Source organism: Ranitomeya imitator, chromosome 4, assembly GCF_032444005.1.
Source record: "Ranitomeya imitator isolate aRanImi1 chromosome 4, aRanImi1.pri, whole genome shotgun sequence".
Lineage (NCBI taxonomy): Eukaryota > Metazoa > Chordata > Amphibia > Anura > Dendrobatidae > Ranitomeya > Ranitomeya imitator.
In genome coordinates this window covers 175059483-175084214 of record NC_091285.1, presented here as the reverse complement: position 1 = coordinate 175084214, position 24732 = coordinate 175059483, and the positions used below count along the sequence as shown (strand labels likewise).

Genomic DNA, 24732 nt, shown 5'->3' with positions numbered 1-24732 from the left:
GGCTGTTCCTCACCCAGTTGAAACCTTCCAACACTGCTGTTTCCGTTAATTACGATCTTTCAACCTACATGTGAAAATGATAATCTGTTACAGTTCTTAATTTATACACCGGAGTATAATCCTACAAAATCCCTAACTTTGTGCAAGTGTATCTAAAAGAATAAATGCTATTTATGGGGAAAAGGGTGATCACACCAAATATTCATTTGATTTAAATTTCTATTTTTAATTTTGCATTTTGTTAATAGAAACTTTATCAATTAACACTTCAAATGTTTAAATCATTATTAGTAGCATTTTTCCCACATCTGCCTAAACGTTTCGCACAGTGCTGTATGATTTTTGCCATACTTTCCCAGAGACCCTGGCTCACGGTCTTGTAATGTCTTAACATCGCCCTCTACAGGTTGCTAAACATTTTCTCACAATTTGTGTTCGCATTTGCGTTCTATGGTAATTTAATAATTTAAAAACTAAAAAAAAGCTGTTTTTGTTCCTAATCACAATATTATTGTTCGAGATAATAAATATATATATATATATATATATATATATATATATATATATATATATATTCATTTATTTATTTCTTAAAGATTGCTAAATTTTAGAATTGTCTTATTTTAGGAATCCCGTCTTCACAACAAGACCTTGAAGCGCACCAGACGATACGTAGTTGACGGTGTGGAAGTCAGTGTCACCACCTCAAAGATTATCGGAGATGATGATAAGAAGGATGAAGAGATGCGCTTTTTGAGGTACATAGTTCTGTATTAAACAATCATGTGCTGGTTGGAAAGACCATAATCATACGCAAGTATACTTAAGAATTTTATCATCCACACATTTTATATTAAAGGGAATGTGTCAGCAGGTTTTTGCTATGGAATCTGATAACAGCATAATGTAGAGACATAGAGCCTGATTCCAGGGATGTATCACTTACTGGGCTCCATGGTGCAGTTTTGATAGAATCCCTATTTTTGTCTGATGTAGTTGTAGCAAATCTTAGGCTTCTGGGCTGTGCATAACCCATCCCACAACCCTGACTGGCAGCTAGCCTGACTAGTTTGCACGTGAGCTAGTCAGGCAGTGATAATCTCCTGCTGATAAATACTGATTGTATTGAAACTACAGCACACAGCCTAATAAGTGACAAATCACTGTAATCAGGCTTGCGGCCCCTACATTATGCTGCTCTCAATCTAAATGGCAAAAACCTATTGACAGATTCCCCATAAAGAGTTATTTCATTGTGCTGCCATTCATGTGTATGACCAGCTAACCATGGTGTAGCCCAGATAGGTTGTTTGGTTGGTATGTGCTATTGAGCCTATGGGCCGCTTCATCCGGAGTCATTATCCAGGGTGCTTACCACAAATTGAGATAAATTGGAGGTAATGGTCCGAGCATAGACTGCAAACGATTCCGATCTGTAAATCTAAAAGGCCACTATAAGACGTTTGATTCCAGCTTGTTGTTTCTCCATGAATCTTAGGCGCCAGGAGCTTCGTGAATTGAGATTAATGCAGAAAGAAGAGCACAGGAACCAGGCCCAGCTCAACACGAAGCACGTGCTGCAGCAGGACCAGACGATTCGTCGCTTTGAACAGGAGATGAATGTAAGAACAATTTATTATTTTGTTTGATAATCCCTACAAATATCCGTTCATATTTCATAAGAAATTACCAATCTACTGCAGGTTTGGAAACCATATTGGAGAAGAGTTCCAATATATTTTACTGTTAGCTGCCGCCTGTTCTGGGAGCGCACATTGAAGTATTTTGCAGTGATAAAAATCATTTTCCATATAGAATGCTTTGCTGAAGGTCATCTGTCAGCATGTTTTTGCTATTGAATCGGAGAGCAGCATAATGTAGGCTGTGTGGTGTAGTTTCTATATAATCGGTGTTTTATTAGCAGGAGATTACCAGAGGACTAGGTCTCCTGTGCAGACATTGTATAATGTACAGATGAAGCTGCTAATCAGGGGTGTGGGTGAGGTTATACAGAGATCAGTATGCTGACAATTGCTACATCTACAGCAAACTACACTAAGCAGTCCAGTAATGCTGGAATCAGGCTCTCTGTCTCTCCATCATAGGGTCTCTGGCATGTGCCAATGCTTTTGTGTTGCTACATACAATGTGGCTCCATGAACAGATTTTGCATTGCACTGTTTATAATTGCATTTATTTATAATTATTTTGGTTTTAACTATTTTTTGACAGTTTAATTCCAATAAATAAGGTAAAATCAATTTCCTTTATTACTAATACTGGAGTGAATTTGGAATATTTTTAAGGCCAAGAAAAAGTTCTATGACACAGAGCTGGAGTTACTGGAGCGGCAGCAAAAACAGCAGATCGAGCGAATGGAGCAGGAACACGCGACGCGCAGAAGAGATGAGGCCAAACGCATTCGCATTGAGCAAGAGCGCGAACACGCAAGATTCCTTGAGCAGCTAAAACTACGGAAAAGAGAAGTAAGCTGCCATTGTGGTTTGTTGTCCCTGTTTTTGCTTTTTATGACTTGGTTAAAAGGATACTTTAACATTTCCGTTTAGCCAGTAAGTTCACATCTAAAGGGTTACACTCCCAGGATCAGAAGTTAGCTCTGATCCCAGCTTTTGCAGTAGATCTTGTTTTTATTCTCGGTTTTGTCTGTTGATGGTAAAGTGTGAATGCGCACCTACACATTACACTTTTATATCCATAGATGTGCCGGCCCACTTCTTTGGTTTTGCATAAGAAAAGCACTGCTACTTTCCTCCAAAAACTACGCCACACCTGTATAAGCGTTGTGTATAGTATTACACCTCTGCCCTGTCGAGGTCTATGGAATTGTAGATAAAGCCCATTCACAAAGTTTTCAAAAACTGATGTTCAGGGTAATCTTTCAGTGTAAGCGGGCTGCTGATCATGCAATAAGCAAGCAAAACAATATTTTTTGTGCAGTGTGAAAGCTCGTTCTTGGTGTTGTATCGTCCTGTGTAAATAGCACTCACACTGTCAAGAACGATGGCAGCCTATGTGCATTGAGTAATCTAGAGATCATCCAGTGTGCGTAGTTTATCATGGTCCACCGGTGTAAACAGGCTATTAAACAGCTACCAATCGGTAAATGTTTATCGCCACTTGTCGGAAGTTTAGATCTTCTCACCTGTCTTTTCTTTCTACAGATGAAGGCGAGTGTGGAAAAGCTGCCGAGGCATCACCGCAGAGAAAGTATGAAACTGAAAATGGATGAATATTCTCACATGAAGCAGACTGAGGTACCTCGGCTAATGTAATACCTTCAAAGGTTTGTCTTCTCACAAGAGGTTGATGACACCCAGCACTACCACCAATCCGCTATGATTCGCTCCCTCTGCAGCCGGAAGTTATCACATTGAACGAATCTGCACTGCACAGCTCCATTCAATGTGTAGCAGCCGCCACTGAAAACTGCAGATCAGCTTCTGTTGACTAGGTCCTGTTCTGCAGTACTCTGCAGCGGCTGCTAAATGCAGCGCACATCACTGTCTACATCTGGCCACCAGAGCTTGTAACAGCTGATCGAGGGGAGCGGATATCGAACCCCCGGCAATCTGGTATTGGTGGCCTATCAAAAGCATAGATCGGTAGTAGCGATGAGTGAGCATGCTCAGATAAGGTGTTATCCGAGCACGCTCGTCGGCTAGTAGAGTATCTTCTGCGTGCCTGAATACTTTGTTGAAGTCGCTGTTAAACAGCCGCAACCCATGCAGGGATTGCCTAACAAACAGGCAGCCGCGGAGACTTGAAAATGTTTTTCGAGCACGCCGATGTCACTCAGTTGGCACCTGAGCATGCTGGGATAATACCTTATTTGAGCACGCTCACTTATCCATAATTATTAATATTTGGTTACTAGAGAATCCCTTTAAGCAGTTTAACAAGGTATTACTACATTTATATGTGCTCTGGGTCATGAAGGAGCAGCTACATTCTGAGTGTAACAGGACCGTTTGCAGAATGCTATTGTTATAAATAAACTAGGACTTTAGATCAGTTTCTTTGGAATTAGTTAAGAATCCAGCTAAAGCGGAGAGGAGTATCTGTTCTCTGCTCCCATAGTGTCATGTTTGCAAACAGACCATTGAAAGGGTGCAGTCAGTAAGTCTCTGTTCAAGGTGCATGGTTTACCCTGCTGGTAACACTGCGCTTCTGTTCTTGGAGAACATCGGGGCTATCTCCTCCAGGTCTCGCATTCTGGACCTGAAGCCCTGCCAAGTTCTCCTTGGATTCACTTCTTTGCTCCTTTTGTATTTCTAGTAATCTGTGGAATGTAACAGAGATCTGCTGCACGGCCTCGTGTAGTCAACTCCACCCGTCTGGTATTTCACCAGCTGCTACATTTCTGGCCACAAAGCTAATATTCCACCGATCGGCTTGATCTAATAGAATAACGCTAACAATTCTCTATCCCTCTTATGTATGGTACTACAGGAGCAACAGTTCTTAAATAGGCAGAAGGAAGGTATGGCTCTGGCTATGAGTGCCATTACACTGGAGAACAAGAAGGAGATATATGGCAAGGAAAGAGAGTTCCTGAATAAGAAACAACAGCTTCTGAGAGGTGATTATACAACAAATCTAATTAGCATCACTTATTGGCTATAGGAATGGGGTTTATATTTGCAAAACTCCGGGACTCTTTACCTAAGGGGGAAGCAGTGTTCCAGTAAATGGGTTTTATTTCTCATGTTTGTCTACAAACGAAGCTGCATGGTATCTTTTCTTACTCTGCTAAACAATGTGTTTAAAAGGGGTTTCCTGGTTTAAAAGTGTTTTTATTTACTCACCTTCCTGCTGCTGCAGCGGTGTTTGTTATTGTCTGCATTGCTAACCTCATGATGGCAGTCCTGCACCAAGTCAGAGAGTTGAGTTCACTGATTGACTTCAGGCACAGTCTGTTTAACAAACTGCAGCCGGGGACAAGAACTTCCAAAAATGGGAAAACTTTTTCAACTTTACACCTTTACACCTTTTTGCTATGCTAAATAAACTTTTGCTTCGATTGTTATTCCCATCTTTTTATGAACTATGGGGGTCCAACCTCTGGGACCCAGAGAATGAAAAGACTGCAGTGCTTGTGTACTGGTGCATAGTCACTGTGTTTTTATGGGCCGTCCCTGCCCCTTGCTGTACAGAGAACTGAAGCACGACCCCATTCAAGCGAGCAAACTGGCACCTGCCTAGCTTGTTATGTGCCTTCATGATGGATATAATTAATTAAGCAGAAAATGTATAAATGGTTTTGCAATTTACGGTTATTAAAAATTAGGCTCCATTCAAAAAAATAACCTTTCATCTTAATTTTTAATAACGTGTAAATGAGTGTTTTTTGCAATTTACAATTTTCTGATTAAATATATACTTTATGGTGGCACAACCCCTTTAATTACAGATACTGGTAGCATAGAATAAAATGTAATTAGCCATGCTCATTTACTGCTAGATGTTCTTTGCTTTTTTATTTTACATCCACAGCCAGGATTCCAGCACAGAATAGTAAGATCAGTCTTTCTTTTACAAAGTTTATGCAATGTTTGTGACTGAATACATAGAAAGTCATCAAGCATGTGATCCACCTACCGTATATACTCGAGTATAAGCCGAGATTTTCAGCCCAAATTTTTGGGCTGAAAGTGCCCCCCTCGGCTTATACTCGAGTCACGGTAGCGGTGGGGTCGGCAGGTGAGGGGCTGAGGGCGCTGGGGTATACTTACCTAGTCCCAGCGATCCTCGCGCTGTCCCTGCCGTCCCACGGGCTTCGGCGCTGCAGTTTCTTCCTCTCTTCAGCGGTCACGTGGGACCGCTCATTACAGAAATGAATAAGCGGCTCCACCTCCCATAGGGGCGGAGCCGCTTATTCATTTCTCTAATCAGCGGTGCCGGTGACCGCTGATAGAGAAAGAAGCTGCGGCACCGAAGACAGGAGGGGACAGCGCGAGGATCGCCAGGACTAGGTGAGTATAGCATAGTCACCTGTCCTCGTTCCAGCCGCCGGGCGCCGATCCATCTTCCCGGCCGGCGCCTCCATCTTCCCGGCGTCTCTGCTCTCTGACTGTTCAGGCAGAGGGCGCGATGACGCATACAGTGTGCGCGGCGCCCTCTGCCTGATCAGTCAGAGCAGAGACGCCGGGAAGATGGAGGCGCCGGAACGAGACGCCGGGAGCTGCAATCAAGGGAGGTGAGTATGTGTTTTTTTTTCTTTATTGCGGCAGCGGCGGCACAAATTTATGTGGAACATCTATGGGGCACAGTGAACGGTGCAGAGCACCGTATATGGCACAGCACAGCTATGGGGCACAGTGAACGGTGCAGAGCACCGTATATGGCACAGCACAGCTATGGGGCACAGTGAACGGTGCAGAGCACCGTATATGGCACAGCACAGCTATGTATGGGGCACAGTGAACGGTGCAGAGCACCGTATATGGCACAGCACAGCTATGGGGCACAGTGAACGGTGCAGAGCACCGTATATGGCACAGCACAGCTATGGGGCACAGTGAACGGTGCAGAGCACCGTATATGGCACAGCACAGCTATGTATGGGGCACAGTGAACGGTGCAGAGCACCGTATATGGCACAGCACAGCTATGTATGGGGCACAGTGAACGGTGCAGAGCACCGTATATGGCACAGCACAGCTATGTATGGGGCACAGTGAACGGTGCAGAGCACCGTATATGGCACAGCACAGCTATGTATGGGGCACAGTGAACGGTGCAGAGCACCGTATATGGCACAGCACAGCTATGGGGCACAGTGAACGGTGCAGAGCACCGTATATGGCACAGCACAGCTATGGGGCACAGTGAACGGTGCAGAGCACCGTATATGGCACAGATATGGGGCACAGTGAACGGTGCAGAGCACCGTATATGGCACATCTATGGGGCACAATGAACGGTGCAGAGCACTATATGGTTCACACCTATGGGGAAATATGAACGGTGCAGAGCACTATATGGCACAGCTATGGGGAAATAATGATCTATTTTTATTTTTGAAATTCACCGGTAAATGCTGCATTTCCACCCTAGGCTTATACTCGAGTCAATAAGTTTTCCCAGTTTTTTGTGGCAAAATTAGGGGGGTCGGCTTATACTCGGGTCGGCTTATACTCGAGTATATACGGTATAATGTTTAGAGGATGACCTCTTTTCTTCATACAGACAGGGAAGCTTGCATATGGGATTTGGAAGAGCGCCACCTACAGGAGAGGCATCAACTTATGAAGCAGCAGTTAAAGGACCAATATTTCCTACAGCGTCACGAGCTGCTCAGAAAGCATGACAAGGTACAGAGCAGGTTGAGCTTACACTATCTCTCTATCAACTATCTATCTACTATATAATTGTCTAAGGGTCACTTCCGTCTGTCTGTCTGTCTGTCTGTCTGTCTTTCTGTCACAGATATTCATTGGTCACGGCCTCTGTCAGGGTTAATGTCGGCGGTAATGGACCGCGTTATGCCGCGGGTAACGCTCTCCATAACCACTGCTATTAACCCTGTGTGTTCTCAACTTTTTACTATTGATGCTGCCTATGCGGCATCAATAGTAAAAAGATCTAATGTACAAAAAACCTGCTATACTCACCCTCCATCGCCCGACGATGCGCTCGCATCTGCCACCAGCTTCCGGTTCCAGAGATGCATTGCGAAATTACCCAGAAGACGTAGCGGTCTCGCGAGGCCGCTAAGTCATCTGGGTGATTTCGCAATGCATCCTGGGAATGGAAGATGGCGGCAGCCGCGCGTGTATCACCGGAACTTCGCTGGATCCTAGGGGGTGAGTATACAACTTTTTTATTTTAATTATTTTTTTTTTTAACAGGGATATGGTGCCCACACTGCGATATATCATGCGGGGGCTGTGTGATATACTGCGGGGGCTGTGTGATATACTGCGGGGGCTGTGTGATATACTGCGGGGGCTGTGTGATATACTGCGGGGGCTGTGTGATATACTGCGGGGGCTGTGTGATATACTGCGGGGGCTGTGTGATATACTACATGGTCGGCCGCGAACAATCAGCGTCAGGCGCAGTCCGGCCACGAATTGGCGCGGGAGTTGAACCACGCTTCGCTAATTGGTTGCGGCCGGCTAAATCCGGTTTATTCAGTGTATTATTCTAAAATCTTCATAAATAAACTACAGACATATTCTAGAATACCCGATGCGTTAGAATCGGGCAACCATCTAGTGTGTGTGTGTGTATATACGTATATGTGTGTGTGTGTGTGTATGTATATATGTGTGTATATATAATATATAAAGCTGTATGTGTGTGTGTATGTCCGGGATTGGCATCTGCACCGTCACAGCCACAAAATTTTGCACAGTCACACGTCTGGACCCCGAGAGCGTCATAGGCTATATTGTGAGGCAAAATTTTAACCCCGCGCGTTACAATTCACCAAACAATTTTGCCCCTATCTACATAATGGGGAAAAAGTGAAAGGAAAAGTGTTGGAAGCGTCGCAGCTACAGCAACAAAATTTTGCAGTCACACGTCTGGACCCCGAGAACGTCATAGGCTATGTTGTGAGGTGAAATTTTAACCCCGCGCTTTCCAATTCACCAAACAATTTTGCCCCTATCTACATAATGGGAAAAAATGAAAGGAAAAGTGTAGGAGGCAAATTGACAGCTGCCAGATGTGAACAAGGGGGACTTAAAGAGTGAGAGCGATGGCGCCAAAGAGTATATACCGTACAGTTGCTAAGGTGGGGCCTCGACATGGGATACTCACCACACACGGGGATATGAACACACACAAAATGCGCCACACACTACCACGTGCTTGAACACATATTACCCTCAGCACACAATTCACCACAAATACACCAACCTCGCCACATAAAAGTCAAAACACAAAAGTCGCCACTCAAAACTCGCCACGCGCAGAACTCGCCACATGCAAAAACTAGGCTCTTGCAAAACTCGCCACAAGTGCAAAATTCTCCTCATGAAAAACTCGCCACACGCAAAACTTGCACACGCGGAAAAATTGCCACATGCACAAAAGTTGCAACACATGCAAAAGTTGCCTCACACAAAACTTGCACATACTCAAAAGGCACCACACATAATACTCGCAACGCGCAAAACTTGCTGCACACAACTTGCTACACTAACCTGTCACATGTAACTCGACACACAAAAAGTTGCTCCACGCATGTTGGTACACAAAACTCATCTCACAAAAGTCGCTACATGCATGTCGCCACACGCAACTCAACACACACAACTTGACAAACGAAACTCGCCCTAAAACACACACAAGTCTGGTATTATCCTTCAAAAATAAAAATCTGATTAATAAGCAGACAAACTACAACAATTGCACCATATAGGAAATACGGCAGCTGTCAGTCACATGACCTGTCTATTATGTGTATGTGTGAGCTAATATATACTGCCAGGGGGAGGGCTTCCTGTTGGCTGGGGATTTATCAGGCTGCCAATTTAGCTTACAAATACTGAGGTAAAAATACTGAGCAAATAACGTGTGAACGAGGTCTAATACAGGAGGAGATGACACACAGGTATATACTATATACAGGGGAGATGACACACAGATATATACTATATACAGGAGAGATGACACACAGGTATATACTATATAGAGGAGGAGATGACATATAGGTACATATATATACAGGAGGAGATGACATACAGGTATATACTATATACAGGAGGAGATGACATACAGGTATATGCTATATATAGAAGATGACATGCAGGTATATACTATATGCAGGAGGAGATGACACTCAGATATATACTATATACAGGGGAGATGACACAGGTATATACTATATACAGGAGGAGATGACATACAGGTATATGCTATATATAGAAGATGACATGCAGGTATATACTATATGCAGGAGGAGATGACACTCAGATATATACTATATACAGGGGAGATGACACAGGTATATACTATATACAGGAGGAGATGACATACAGGTATATGCTATATATAGAAGATGACATGCAGGTATATACTATATACAGGAGGAGATGACATACAGGTATATACTATATATAGAAGGAGATGACATTCAGGTATATACTATATATAGGGGAGATGACACACAGCAGGTATATACTATATACAGGGGAGATTACATACAGGTATATACGATATACAGGAGATGACATACAGATGTATACTATATATAAGGGAGATGACAAACATGTATATACTGAGGTGATGAGGTGAAAATGAGAGGTGTGAGGTGAAAATGAAAAGGTGTGAGTGCAAAATGAGAGAAGTGAGGAAAAATAGTCGAGTGATCAGAAAATGACAGATGTGAGATTGAAATGACAAGTGTTAGGGGGGAATGAGAGGAGTGAGGGAGAAAATGAGGTGTGAGGGAGAAAATGAGAGATGTGAGGGGGAAAATGAAAGATGTGATTGGGAAAATGAGAGGCGTGATGGGAAAATAAGAGAAGTGAGGTGCTATAACTAACCACAGATATTTACTATGCCCAGGCAACGCCGGGCTCTAGTTTGGCCAGAATTGTGAAATTGCCCGGCCCCTTCACATTACAAGCTTCAGTCATACTTTATAAGATGCATGCCTTTTTACACCTAGACTTGCCTGAGCGGAAATACCATTGATACATTAAGTTCAAGCAATAGATTATTTTCTATAATATTGTGGTTTATACTTTGGGAAAGTAGGTAGTGGTTAAATAAAAAAAAAAAAAAAAAAAAATCTCCCTTTCCAGGAACAAGAACAGATGCAACGGTACAATCAGCGAATGATTGAGCAACTCCGATTACGGCAGCAGCAAGAAAGGGGACGTTTGCCAAAAGTCCAGAGAAGCGAAGGAAAGACACGGATGGCGATGTACAAAAAAAGTCTTCATATCAGCTCTTTCTCCAGTGCTGCCGAGCAGCGGGAGAGAATCAAGCAGGTAGCTATGGTGGGGGAATGTCCGTCTACTGCTTTTTGTTTTTGTTTTTTTATTTAGAAAACTCTTTTATTTTCCTTGGTACACAGTTGAAAGTGATGTTGTTTCAATTGCTTTAAAGGGAAGCTGTCTTTCGATTTTTGCCACCATGCCCAAAGGTTACATAATGTAGAGACAGAGACCCTAATTGCAGCGATGTGTCACTTACTGGGCTGTTACATTGCTGGAATCAGGGTCTCTGCCCCTACACTATACTGCTCTGAGATGGTTCAGCAAAAACCTGGTGGCAGATTCCCTTAAAGTACAAGATTCATGATTTTAACCAAGAATGCACTAGCAATCATCTATTAGTGTCATGTTTACTTTTAAAAAAAATGTATCAATATTTGTTTTCTAAAGTATATGGGTAAAAATGTGATATTAGAATGTGTAAAATGAACTGTTGAACAGAAGTTACATAATTTAAGTACAATTATTGTTGTGTGTACAATGCATTTGAATGAAAGTCATTAGGAAGTAGGCGTCTAAAAATGATTCAACATTGACAATCTGATCATGGGATCTTTGCCTATGTGATCAACGGAATTGTCAATGCAAGTGAAGGAGGCCATCGTAGCCTGAAAAAAAATCAAAAGAACAATGGTTTGGGAAGGAACATGGGAAGAAGTCAACGAAGGTGAATGATGACATAACTATTTCACTGTTTTAACAAAATCCATTCATAAGATGAAGTCATAAACTCAAGAAGGTGGCTGTATTATTGTCAAAATACACAATCAAAGATTCTTCTGTGAATGTAAACCCAGTTGGTTTATTACAAGATGCAGACAACTGGTGGAAACCCAGAACCGAGACCAGAAAACACCAGCACAGCCTCCAGTTCTGTAATAAATCATGTGACAGGAAGAGAACAGAAGGAAGGGAAGGGCTGATGTTCTGAAGAATGCCACACCATCTGTCATGCATGGTGGAGGCAGGTTTATGGCATGGTCATGAGTGGTGCCACTTGATGTGCGTGACTGACATTTACTGATGATGTTGATGCAGGTAGGAGCAGCAGAATGAAGTCTGAAGAGTATAAAGATACATTATGACCAGATTTTCTACTAAAAATGTGTTGCTTCACAGTACTGCTGGGTAATGATCACAACCTACCACATGAGCATCCCAACAGCAGCTTCTTATGGCAAAGTAATAGTGGACAAGGGAATCTTCTGTCCTGAATCTGATGACCTTGCTTTATACTTATTGAAGACAGATTCATAAGCAAAGAGGTAGCTGTACACTGCTGCAGAAATGGCCCAGCAATGTGTCTCTAGGGAGGAACCGTATTTGGTGATGGCCTTCAGTCAGTGCAAAGTGCTGGCTTCCTGGTAGTAAGCCGAATTCTTATTGCTCTTTGTCCAATTGAGCCTGTGAAAATAGAGGGACTATGTGAAAATGGCTGTAATTCCTAAACTGAACTGTTTTATTTTTATATATAAAATATTGCCTGTGTTCTGTTAAACCAAAATCTGAAAAAACGTACAGAACAGAATTAAGTGGAAAATATCTCTTTCCTGAAGTTCTCTCAGCAGGAAGACCGGAGGCAGAAAGCGGAGAGGTCGCAGCAGCAGCAAAAGCACGATCACCAGCTAATGGAGATGCAGGCGCAGTGCGACAGCAATGCAAGAGAGCTGCAGCAGCTGCAGGTAACCGCGCCAGATACACATGTACGGTGAATGGCAATCATCGGGGTTCAGCCAATTTCAGGGTCAGACCTGTCTTGCAATTCAACTCTTGTTTGTTTTACAACTTAAGAAACGCCAACAGTAGTCATGTGATAATTTGGAAGCGGTTTTCGTCCCTCTTTCCAAAGGACATCCATGTCATCCATATGTTTTGAACATCTACATATCATTTTTTTTTTTTTTTACATCCAGAATTTAAAAAATAATATAAACTCAAAAAAATGTTCTTGTGTTATCTCATTGGATTAGTTTTGTTAAAGGCTCGTTCACACGTCTGATTTTTCCACGTCCGAGAAAAATGACCAATTATTCCAATCAGACTTTGATCAGAGTGTCATCTGTTTCTCTAGTATGTCTACAAATAATAATAATTTTTAAAAAAGTTTCTCCACTTTCTTCATTCATCCAGACAGTCCATGAAAATTGTATCACATAGTTGTCATCCAAATGTGGTCTGATTTTTTTTTTTTTTTTTTTTTTTTTCACTGACCCAGTGACTTGCATTGCCGATTTTGATCCGACTCACTGATCTAACTTGTACAGGTCACTGATATTTCCCGCAGACCTCTCTGTCTTAAAAAAAAATCGGACATGTATACATGACAATAGATTATCATAGGTACGAGTGCTATCTGTGAGCACTCACACTTGAAACTCTGACATGTGAACGAGCCCTACGTTTTACGTACCCAGCTCTATGGGCAAGTCTCCATCAGCTGCCTGATTTTTCATGTAGATTGTTGGTCCACAAGAAAGGAAAAAAAACGACAAAGCTCATCTAAGTGGTCCATATTAAAGTCCGAGCGACAGCAGGTGGGGGCTTTTGTGACTGTTACCATCATCCCACACTTGCTGCTGCTAATAACAGTGACCGTAGGTGCGGATGATTGGGGTATTCCAAAGCCACCGGCTGCGATCGTTTGGAAATAAATGAATGAAAAACCCGTCTTGGGTTCCCCCCTATTCTATTGAACCAACCAGCCAAAACTCGCTTGAGTGCCGCCGAGATTTTAATCTGCGCAAGCGCAGCCTCCGGCGGCCGTTTTCCTGAAGCCTATGGCAGCCCACGGCTTCAGGAAGATGGCTGCAGGGAAACCGGTGATGCACTCTGCTCACCATGGACACAGGGCTGCGGTGCCGCCACATTTCTGCCAACGACATCCTGAAGAGGGGACCCTGCTCAGGTGCACTCCGCACTGCCCAGCGCTGTCGCAACCCCTAGTAACCCTTTAAGACGCACCCCCCATTTTCCTCCCAAATTTTTTTGGGGAAAAGTGCGTCTTATAGTCCGGATAATACGGTACTGCTCGTTGCTTAGGTTGCAAATATGGCTGATTACCTATTAGTGATGGATGGTCTCCTAAGCAAAAAGCACATGTAATCGCTGCCGTGAAGCTGTCTGGTTTGCTGGATCTTCACAGCTTTCAGTGTTACTGAGGTCCCCAAATACTGCAGAGGCAAAGCTGCTTGCCGCTTGAGAAAGTGCATCTTATTGGCCAGCACCGTCACCATGCTTCTTTTCTGAACTGTCAAATGTTTGCCGCACGACCAAACCCCACCCTGGCAATCCAGAAGGAAATTAGGAGATTAATTAATTTTAGTGTTGGAAGTGACCTCCAGGGTCATCATGTCCAACCCCCTGCACATTGCAGGCTTCACTAAACCATCTCAGACAGATGCCCAAGTGGAAGAATAACAGTCAGATGTGGCAGGGGCTTAACAACTCCATCCAGGCGCTCAGGCCTGTCTGGACCGTAGATATACCAGCATGGGGTCCAGGATAAGGGACATATTCCAGGATGGGGCCCAGGATAAGAGATCTGTATACCAGGATGAGGGATATATTTACCAGGATAAGGGGACATGTACCAGGAAAAGGGGCATATATACCAGGATAGAGGATATATACACCAGGATAAGGGACATATTACCAGGATGGGTTCCAGGCAGGAAAAGGGACATGTATACCAGAATGGAGGCCCCCGATCCAAATCTTGCACCAAGGTCTATCAAACTCTAGTTATGACACTGACAAGTGGTCTGTGCGGGGTTGAATCAGGATGCAATCGAGCTGTAGTTCTGTAGTGTTAATCTCTTGCTGATAAAATGCTCGTTGTATTGAAACGGCACACAGCTTAATAATTGACACATCGCTGCAATTATATTTTGAGGGATATGAGTGTTTTTTTGCGCTGCTCGTGGCCTATATGGATTAATCAGGACAGCCAAGATGGATCAATATGTGGTTTTAGTTTCAAAGTTATCCAACTTCTTCAGAAAATCAGTAGTTTTATCCCTCAAAATGTTTCTGGTTTGTTTATCCTGTGGCTTGCAGCAGCTGGTTTTATTGCTCATGAGTTGTGTGATCACAGCCTCATCAGGTGAGCAGTCTTCTCACTTTCTATTCCTATATCATTGGATAAAACCTTATTGTTCCCTAGTTTCTTCTGATCGCTGAAATCAGTTTCTCCTCCCCTACCTTAAACCGCCCTCAGATTAAATAGCAAAACCCTGCTGACAGATTCCCTTTAAACATTTTGAATGGATAGAGATTCATTTGTATGTATTTGGTGTCTGACCTTTACTGTTCTGCACTTGCTTCCAGAACGAGAAGTGTCACCTCCTAGTGGAGCACGAGACTCAGAAACTAAAGGCTTTGGATGACGGCCACATGCTGATGCTAAGAGACTGGAGGGAGAAATTAAGGCCTCGCAAGAAGGTGAGCATAAAGGAACTCCAATCTTGAACCCATTGTATGCTTTGGAAATCTAATCCTGTTCATACAGAGAGAACTACACAAAACTAAACTGGTACAAAATGGTATTAACATGAAAGAGAAGGGAAAGTAAAATGCGATTTGATAAAACAAAGTTTTTAAATGTGGAGGGTTGTTTTTTTTTCTTTTTTTGTCAGGAAACGTTAAATTACACATTTTGGCATGGGGAGAATAATAAATGCTCTCCAATGTTCTGACCTAAATGAAGTTACAATTTATATCAATGGCTAATTTAGATATGGTTTTATGGTATACGAATACAAGCACTGCTCCTAATTTATTAAAGAAGCACTCCTCCTGCTCCCATTAAAATATGCATCCTCTTATTATATTATAATCATATTATATAGCATTGTTTACTCACAATTGCTAATTTTTCCTCTCTACCCAGCTAATTAATTTCTTCTCCATTAGCTCTGTCGTCATGTGGTTAAAAAATGAGTAGCTGAATACTTGTAAGCTCTATACAGAAACAGGAGGTCAATTTTCCCTGCATAAATCATAAGTCGCCGCAAAAGTCCCTGGCAGAGGGAGGAACGGAGTAGATGGGTCAGGAGTTGAAGAGGGGAATGATAAATGCATGGAGGAGAGTCTGTCTGTTTTTACATAAAGCAGAGAAAATTGAATAATTAGCTGGGTAGAAAGGCAAAATGAGCAATTGTAAGTACACAGTGCTATATAATACGATAAATGCAATATATTGAGGATAAAAACTTTGGGAGGAGGAGTGCTTCTTTAAATGGCATGCATGCACCTCCAGTAAATTACAGTGGGTACGGAAAGTATTCAGACCCCTTTAAATGTTTCACTATTTGTTTAATTGCAGCCGTTTGGTAAATTCAAAAAATTAATTTGTTTTCTCATTAATGTACACTCTGCACTCCATCTTGACTGGAAAAAAAAAACAGAAAAGTTGAAATTTTTGCAAATTTATTAAAAAACAAACCGAAATATCACATGGTCATAAGTATTCAGACCCTTTGCTCAGACACTCATATTTAAGTCACATGCTGTCCATTTCCTTGTGATCCTCCTTGAGATGGTTTTACTCCTTCATTGGAGTCCAACTCTGTTTAATTAAACTGATAGGACTTGATTTGGAAAGGCACACACCTGTCCATATAAGAGCTCACAGTGCATGTCAGACCAAATGAATCATGAGGTCAAAGGAACTGGTCAAGGAGCTCAGAAAGAATTGTGGCAAGACAAATATATGGCCAAGGTTACAACAGAATTTTTGCAGTTCTCAAGGTTCCTAAGAGCACAGTGGGCTCCATAATCCTTAAATGGAAGAAGTTTGGGACCACCAGAAGTCCTCCTAGACCTGGCCGTCCAGCCAAACTGAGCAATCGTGGGAGAAGAGCATTGGTGAGATAGTTAAAGAAGAACCCCAAGATCACTGTGGCTGAGCTCCAGAGATGTAGTAGGGAGATGGGAGAGAGTTCCACAAAGTCAACTATCACTGCAGCCCTCCACCAGTCAGGCCATTATGGCAGAGTGACGGATTCCTCTCCTCAGTGCAAGACATATGAAAGTCTGCAAAGAGTTTGCTGAAAAACACATGAAGGACTCCCAGACTATGAAAAATAAGATTCTCTGGTCTGTTGAGACAGAGACCTTTTTGATGACAATTCTAAGTGGTATGTGTGGAGAAAACAAGACACTGCTCGATATCTGCCCAATACAATCCCAACAGTGAAACATGGTGGTGGCAGCATCATGCTATGGGGGTGTTTTTCAGCTTCAGGGACAGGACGACTGGTTATCATTAAAGGAAACCTGAATGTTGCCAAGTATATCCTGGATGAAAACCTCTTCCAAAGTGTTCTGGACCTCAGACTTGGCTGAAGGTTCACCTTCCAACAAGACAATGACCCTAAGCACACAGCTAAAATAACAAAGGAGTGGCTTCAGAACAACTGTGACCATTCTTGTCTGGCCCAGCCAGAGCCCTGAACTAAACCCAATTGAGCATCTCTGGAGAGACCTGAAAATAACTGTCCACCAACGTTCACCATCCAACCTGACGGAACTGGAGAAGATCTGCAAGGAGGAATGGCAGAGGATCCCCAAATCCAGGTGTGAAAAACTTGTTGCATCATTCCCAAGAAGACTCATGGCTGTACTAGCTCAAAATGGTGCTTCTGCTCAATACTGAGCAAAGGGTCTGAATACTTATGACCAAGTGATATTTCAGTTTTTCTTTTTTTTTTTTTTTTTTTTTTTTAATTCAAATAAATTTTTATTAAGAATAACAAGGCAATTAACATGTTACATTTACATTTTCAATATAGAGTATTTCCCCCCTCCCCCCTTCAAACAGCCCCCTTCGATCCCAAAGCCCCCCACCCCCACCCCACAAAGCAGTTCATCTTGTTAATTACTACCATCATTAAAACAATAGAGTATCTAATCCCTCAACCACTCGTATAAGCCACACTTCACATTACTATCCCATAGCAATCCATGGAGACCACATTTTATTGAACGTTTCAGTTTTCCCTTTCTTCTTATAAATCCCTTTTTCTAGTGTCAGGCCCTGTTTCACATACTGGAGGAACTCTCCTCTTGACGGCGGCTCTTCCCTAATCCAGTTTCTAGCTATCACCTTCCTAGCCATATACAACAATCTGGCTATAGCTATCTTTAGGTGTTTATCCACTCCAATCTCATCCACGCATCCCAACAAACAGACAACTGGATCCCTTGGCACCGTGCATCCATACGCACCTTCCATACGACTCAAAACTACCACCCAGAAGGCAGCCAACCTCGGACATGTCCACATCATATGGAAAATGTCTGCATCCGTAGACTTACACCTCGGACATTCAGAGTCATTACGCAATCCTGCCTTATATAGCACCATCGGAGACCTATAAACTCTGTGTATCACATAGAGCTGTGACAGTCTATACGGTTCACTCGGCGACAGTCTTGGGATCCATTCCAACACCGACTCCCAAGTCTCGTTATCTATTGGGCCCAAATCCCTTTCCCATTTAGCTCTTGCCATTATTGGAAACCCCAATAGAAAAGTGTGCAACAGATCCCTGTACAGAGTGGATATGACTCCTCCAGTCGTCCCATCATTACACACATACTCCAGTACTATATCCCTTTGAATCCTAATACCTCCGTTCCTACTCTGAGCTCCAAAGGCATGCCTCATCCGCAAATATTGATACTCCCCTGCAGACCCAAGACCAAATTCCGCCTGCAATTGGGAAAATGATTTCAGTTCACCTTGTTCAATTATTTGATACACATACTGAATCCCTTTGCCCAACCACTCTATCAGTACCCCCAATGCCTCAAATTCTTTCAGATTGTTATTATGCCATAGCGGCGAGTATCTAGTCAAGTCCGTGATCCCACGTATGTGCCTCAATCTACTCCACAGCTTGCGTATCAACAGCAAAGTCGGATATAGCTTCCCCAAACTCTCCAAGGATCCATCCTCCAAACATTGCACCACTGGCCTTCTTTTTGTCACCACCTCCATCAACCGCTGTACTGCCCCAGATGACCCCTCATGCGCCCAGCCCCTTAAATGCTGACTCTGGGCTGCAAGAAAGTACAACTCAGGGTTAGGCAATGCCAGACCCCCATCATCCTTGGGTCGCTGAAGTGTCTCCAGTTTGATACGCAGATGCTGCCTCCCCCAAATCAGATTCCTAAACAGAGAGTTGATCTGTCTAAATTTCCCACGTGGTATCCAAACCGGCGCATTGTGAAGAATATACAGTATTTTCGGCATCAGAATCATTTTGATAAGATTCACCCTGCCTACCACAGACAAATGTAGCTTAAGCCATGCATCCGCTTTTGCCTTGAGGGCACCCAAGATTGGAGTCAGATTCTCATGTATATAGTCAGTGACCGGCATAGATACCCATATTCCCAGGTACTTAAATTTACTCGTCACCTCCAGTCGCCCGTCCTCCAATGGCTCCCCATCCACATCGTCCACCTTAAACAAGATAGACTTACTCCAATTTATCCTAAGTCCCGACACTGATCCGAATCGTTCAATAATCCCAATGGCTCCCTCCAAGGATGCAACCGGGTCAGCCAGAAATAGCAGAATGTCATCCGCATACAACGCCACCCTTTCTTCAATCACCCCATATTTAAACCCAGTCATCTCATCAGACTGTCGAAGCGTAGCGGCCAGTGGTTCCACCGCCAGAGCAAACAAAAGGGGGGAAAGCGGACACCCCTGTCTCGTCCCTCTAGCCAATTGTATGGTCCGTGACAACTCCCCGTTTACCCTAACCCTGGCCATCGGCATCGAGTACATTAATTGAATCCATGATATGAACTGCGGTCCAAACCCCATTCTTCGCAACACCTGCCAGAGATACCCCCACTCCACACTATCGAACGCCTTGTGAGCGTCTAAAGATGCAATAACTCTCTGGCCACAGTTATCGGCTTTGAGTTGCAAGTTCATATACAGCCTTCGTAGATTAATCGCAGTTGACCAGGCATAAAGCCAGACTGGTCTGAGTGTATCAGGCCAGAAATAACACTTGTCAACCTCATCGCCAACACCTTAGCCAGGAGTTTAACGTCGATAGTAAGCAAAGAAATTGGCCGATATGAATCCGGCTGTGTCGGGTCTTTCCCCTCCTTTGGAATCACCACTATTGTGGCCTCCCGCATAGATGCCGGTAGCCTTCCACCATTCGTAGCCTCTTCCAAGACCGCCTTCAATTTAGGGATCAACACTTCCCCCAAGCTTTTATAAATTTCGGCAGGAAATCCGTCTACGCCAGGCGCCTTCCCATTAGCCATCGACTGCAATGCCCGTCCCAGTTCCTCCTCCGTAATGGGAGCCTCCAAATCCTCCCTAGCTGTGTCACTCAGCCTCGGGAGCTCCAACTCCTCAAGGAACACCACCGTGTCCTCCATTGACCCATCTACCCGAGAGGAGTATAAGTCTGCGTAAAAATCTGCAAAAGTCTCCAAAATCTCTGAAGTCTCAGAAACAGCAACACCACTCCCAGTCACCAAAGAGTGAACAAAGGAAGTATTTCTCTGGGCAGATGCCACCAGCGACAGCAAATGACCCACTGATTCACCCTCCTGGTAATAGGCCAAATTCATGAATTCCCTCTTCCTTTCAGCTTTACTCAGCAAGACCGCCTCTAGCTGGCTTTGAGCTGCCTTTAACCTCCTCCCAGCCTCCAAAGTACCCATTATTACCATCTCATCTTCAGCCACCCTCAGCCCATCTATCGCCAGCCTCTCTGCCTCTCTCGATTTCCGCTTACACCTGCTAATATCCCTAAACAACAGCCCTCTCAAGTACGCTTTCATGGCTTCCCACACAGTAAGCACATCTACGCTACCCTCATTTATCTCAAAAAATTCCACCAATTCCTTCTTAATCTTCTCCAAGTCTATACTGTGTAGCCAATTAGGGTGAATTTTCCACTCCCTTCTGCTCCCGTTCCGTGTCCCCACTGATCGAAATTCCACTTCAACTGGACTATGGTCTGAGAGAGCCCTAGGTAAATATCTCACGTCCCTTACCATCGTATCTAGTAATCGGTTTCCCAGTGCCAGATCAATCCTAGACCGCGTACCATGAGCTGGTGAGTAGCATGAATACGCCCTTTCCCCGATATGCCTAACTCTCCATAAATCAACCATGCCCACTTCCCCGACATAAGTCCCAAACGTAGTGGTATGTCCCGCCGTCCTATTCTGGGGGTTTTTGTTCTTATCCCAAAAGTCATCACATATATTATTAAGGTCGCCGATAATTAGTAATGGTAACGGTCCCCAGCGCTCTACCCTCTCCAGCACCTCTCTTATCTTCTTGCTTGAGTATGGGGGCGGAATATACATTGCCACTATACACATCAACACTCCATTCATTTTACATTTCACCACCACATACTGACCATCGACATCCTCTTTTAGCATTACCTCCTCTTACTGCACCCCCGCAGGTATTAACACAGACACACCCCTAGAATACGTCGAGAAAGTAGAATGATACGCCCTCTGTATCCAGCGCCTATTCAATATGTTCACCCTCTCCCGCACTAAATGTGTCTCTAACAAACATATCATTGAGACCTTCTGTTCTCGGACATACTGCAGACTTGCCGCCCGCCGTGTTTTATCCGCCAGACCTCTCACATTCCAACTCAATATTTTAATACAATCTCCCATCATGTGGCTCATCATTTCTTAAAGTATCCAATTTCCCAAGTATGAGCTGCCCCAACCCTCCCACCCCCCCTGCCCCCTCCCAACTTGCCCCCCTAACCCCCCCAATATAACGCATTCTTCCTCTCATCAAGAGTGGGGCTCCACTGCCCACTGCGAACACTCTCCCTTACTTAACCCTCTCCATTCGCGTCCCGCTGCCATAGCAATCACAATTTCCCCCCCAACTTTCACTTTATTGTATCTTAACATTTCAACTTGTATTAACATATAGAAAAAGTACCAAACCAGTTCACAGTACCCAGCATAACCCTCCTCCCCCGTACTTAGTAGTTGGTACTGGCCCCTCCGGCCATTCCTTCAATATGGCCCAGCAAAACCCCCAACAGTTGCTCCACTCTTTAACCATTGCTAACGAGCGCAGAACTCTCCTCCATCGACAGAGAAAACAAATCCCAACTGGATCTCGCCGAAATGTCAGTCGCCCATTCCCTTAAGTTTTTTCTCATGAGTATCAAGCCACTGGGTAGCGTCCTCCGGTGTCAGGAAGAAATGTGTCTTATTAAAAGCCACCAGTCTCAGCTTGGTGGGAAACATCACTGAGTACTGCACTCCAGTAAACTTCATCCGCTGCTTCTGAACTGCAGCGGAATAATCCGGATAAATGGCGATTTTCTGACCTCCAGCCGTCAGATCCTCCATCTCTCTAGCCTTTCTAAGGATAATGTCTCTGTCTCTGTAATTGAGTATTTTAGCAAGCATGGTACGGGGATTTGCTCCTGGGGCAGGGGGCTGCGGCGGGACCCTATGAGCCCGTTCAACAGCAAAGACTTTTGTCAACACTGTGCTCCCAATCTTCTCCAGCAGCCAGTTCTCCACAAACTCAGTGGGATTTCTCCCCTCAGTCTTTTCAGGCAGCCCCACTATACGTATATTATTTCTTCTGGATCTATTTTCCAGATCCTCATTTTTGGCAGCGAGCTCGGCTATTGCTTGGGCGAACTTCTTTTCAGCTTTTTGTAGCTTAACTATGTGATCTTCTGCCGTGCTCACCCTCTCCTCCACCACTCCTATACGTTTGTCCATTTTCTGCAGAGCCGCATTAATCTGTGCCGTGTTCCCTTTAACTTCCTGCATCTGCTGGGCCAAGGAGTTCAGGGATTGCTGACATGAAGAGATCAGTGTGATAACATCTCTAAGAGTCGGCTCCTCTCCCTGTGATATGCCTCCAGGTCCCCCACTAGCCCCCGCCATTCTGCCTCTCTCCTTCCCCCTCTGTACCTCATGCTGCTCGGCTGTGCTTGCTTCCTCCTCCTGGTCAGCTCCAGATCCTGGTTCTGCCTCCTCAGCAGCCTCCACTCTGGCATACTGCTGCAGCCTTGCGGCCAACTCCATGCGCCGCTGACATGCGGCGTTCTCCTTCTCGGCGTCCTCCCTAGCATCGGAGCCATCTTGGCTGGCTCCTGCATCGCTGGTGCCAGCGTCTTTCTGCCGCCTCCTGGTCATCGCTGCCGACTCCGGACCTGCTGCTCCGCACTGCTGCACTCTCCGGACCTTCAGCCAGCCGGATTTAGGTGAGTTTACCCGAAAATCGGGGTTAAAGCAGGATTTTTGTCCTTATGGCAGCAGGAGCACTCTTCCCTGCTTCCACTCACATGGCCAGCTAGGACACGCCCCCCAGTTTTTCTTTTTTAATAAATTTGAAAAAATTACTACATTTTTGTTTTTCCAGTCAAGATGGGGTGCAGAGTGTATATTAATGAGAAAAAAATGAACTTTTTTTAATTTACCAAATGGCTGCAGTTAAACAGAGTGAAAAATGTAAAGGGGTATGAATACTTTTCGTACCCACTGTCCTTTGTATCTTACTGTATTTTTGCTATCTCTTTGCAAGGAAAACTACTGCATGTAGATGTGTAATTAACTAAGCAATACTTTTGTCAGGTAGTATAATTGTTAATGATAAACTTACCTGGAGCAGCCAGTGCCAGGCAGCAGCTGCCAAGGCAAACAGGATCATGGGGTGCATTAAAAGAGGTCTGGATACACATGATGAGAGCATTATACTGCCTCTGTACAAATCCCTAGTTAGACCGCACATGGAGTACTGTGTCCAGTTTTGGGCACCGGTGCTCAGGAAGGATATAATGGAACTAGAGAGAGTACAAAGGAGGGCAACAAAATTAATAAAGGGGATGGGAGAACTACAATACCCAGATAGATTAGCGAAATTAGGATTATTTAGTCTAGAAAAAAGACGACTGAGGGGCGATCTAATAACCATGTATAAGTATATAAGGGGACAATACAAATATCTCGCTGAGGATCTGTTTATACCAAGGAAGGTGACGGGCACAAGGGGGCATTCTTTGCGTCTGGAGGAGAGAAGGTTTTTCCACCAACATAGAAGAGGATTCTTTACTGTTAGGGCAGTGAGAATCTGGAATTGCTTGCCTGAGGAGGTGGTGATGGCGAACTCAGTCGAGGGGTTCAAGAGAGGCCTGGATGTCTTCCTGGAGCAGAACAATATTGTATCATACAATTATTAGGTTCTGTAGAAGGACGTAGATCTGGGTATTTATTATGATGGAATATAGGCTGAACTGGATGGACAAATGTCTTTTTTCGGCCTTACTAACTATGTTACTATGTTACTATGTAATTGCTATTCACGAACATTAAGAAGGGTTTTGGATTTTTATCATACTGCTGCCACCTAGTGTAACCCAATAGTACTTTTTTAACTCAAATAAATTTTTATTTAGCATCACATGACAATTAACTTGTTACATTCTTATATTTCAATACAGAGTTTTCACTCCAAAACAGCCCCCCCCCCCCATTCCCAACTTAATCCACCCCCTCCCAAACAGACAGCCCACCTCTTTTAATAACTTAACCATCAGGATTATAGAGTTACTATCTTCTCATGTAGATCCGCATGCCTCATATTATACACCCTTCTTTTATAGTGAACCTATCCCATGGCGAGCCACGAAGACCACAATTTATCAAAGGTTTCTATTTTCCCTCTTTTCTTATAAATCCCTTTTTCTACTATCAGGCCCTGTTT

At 43.8% G+C, this 24732-nt stretch overlaps 1 protein-coding gene across 1 annotated transcript in view; it reads left to right on the top strand.

Annotated features, from left to right (window-relative positions):
• The window catches only part of STK10 (serine/threonine kinase 10), a 141124-nt gene that overhangs the window by 106973 nt on the left and 9419 nt on the right, over nucleotides 1-24732 (top strand). Inside the window, exons 10-18 of the mRNA XM_069764105.1 lie at nucleotides 628-758; nucleotides 1499-1622; nucleotides 2307-2486; nucleotides 3183-3275; nucleotides 4471-4600; nucleotides 7210-7334; nucleotides 10782-10970; nucleotides 12533-12658; nucleotides 15303-15416. Coding sequence (XP_069620206.1) covers nucleotides 628-758; nucleotides 1499-1622; nucleotides 2307-2486; nucleotides 3183-3275; nucleotides 4471-4600; nucleotides 7210-7334; nucleotides 10782-10970; nucleotides 12533-12658; nucleotides 15303-15416 — 1212 coding nt within the window. The remainder of the gene's footprint in view (nucleotides 1-627; nucleotides 759-1498; nucleotides 1623-2306; nucleotides 2487-3182; nucleotides 3276-4470; nucleotides 4601-7209; nucleotides 7335-10781; nucleotides 10971-12532; nucleotides 12659-15302; nucleotides 15417-24732) is intronic.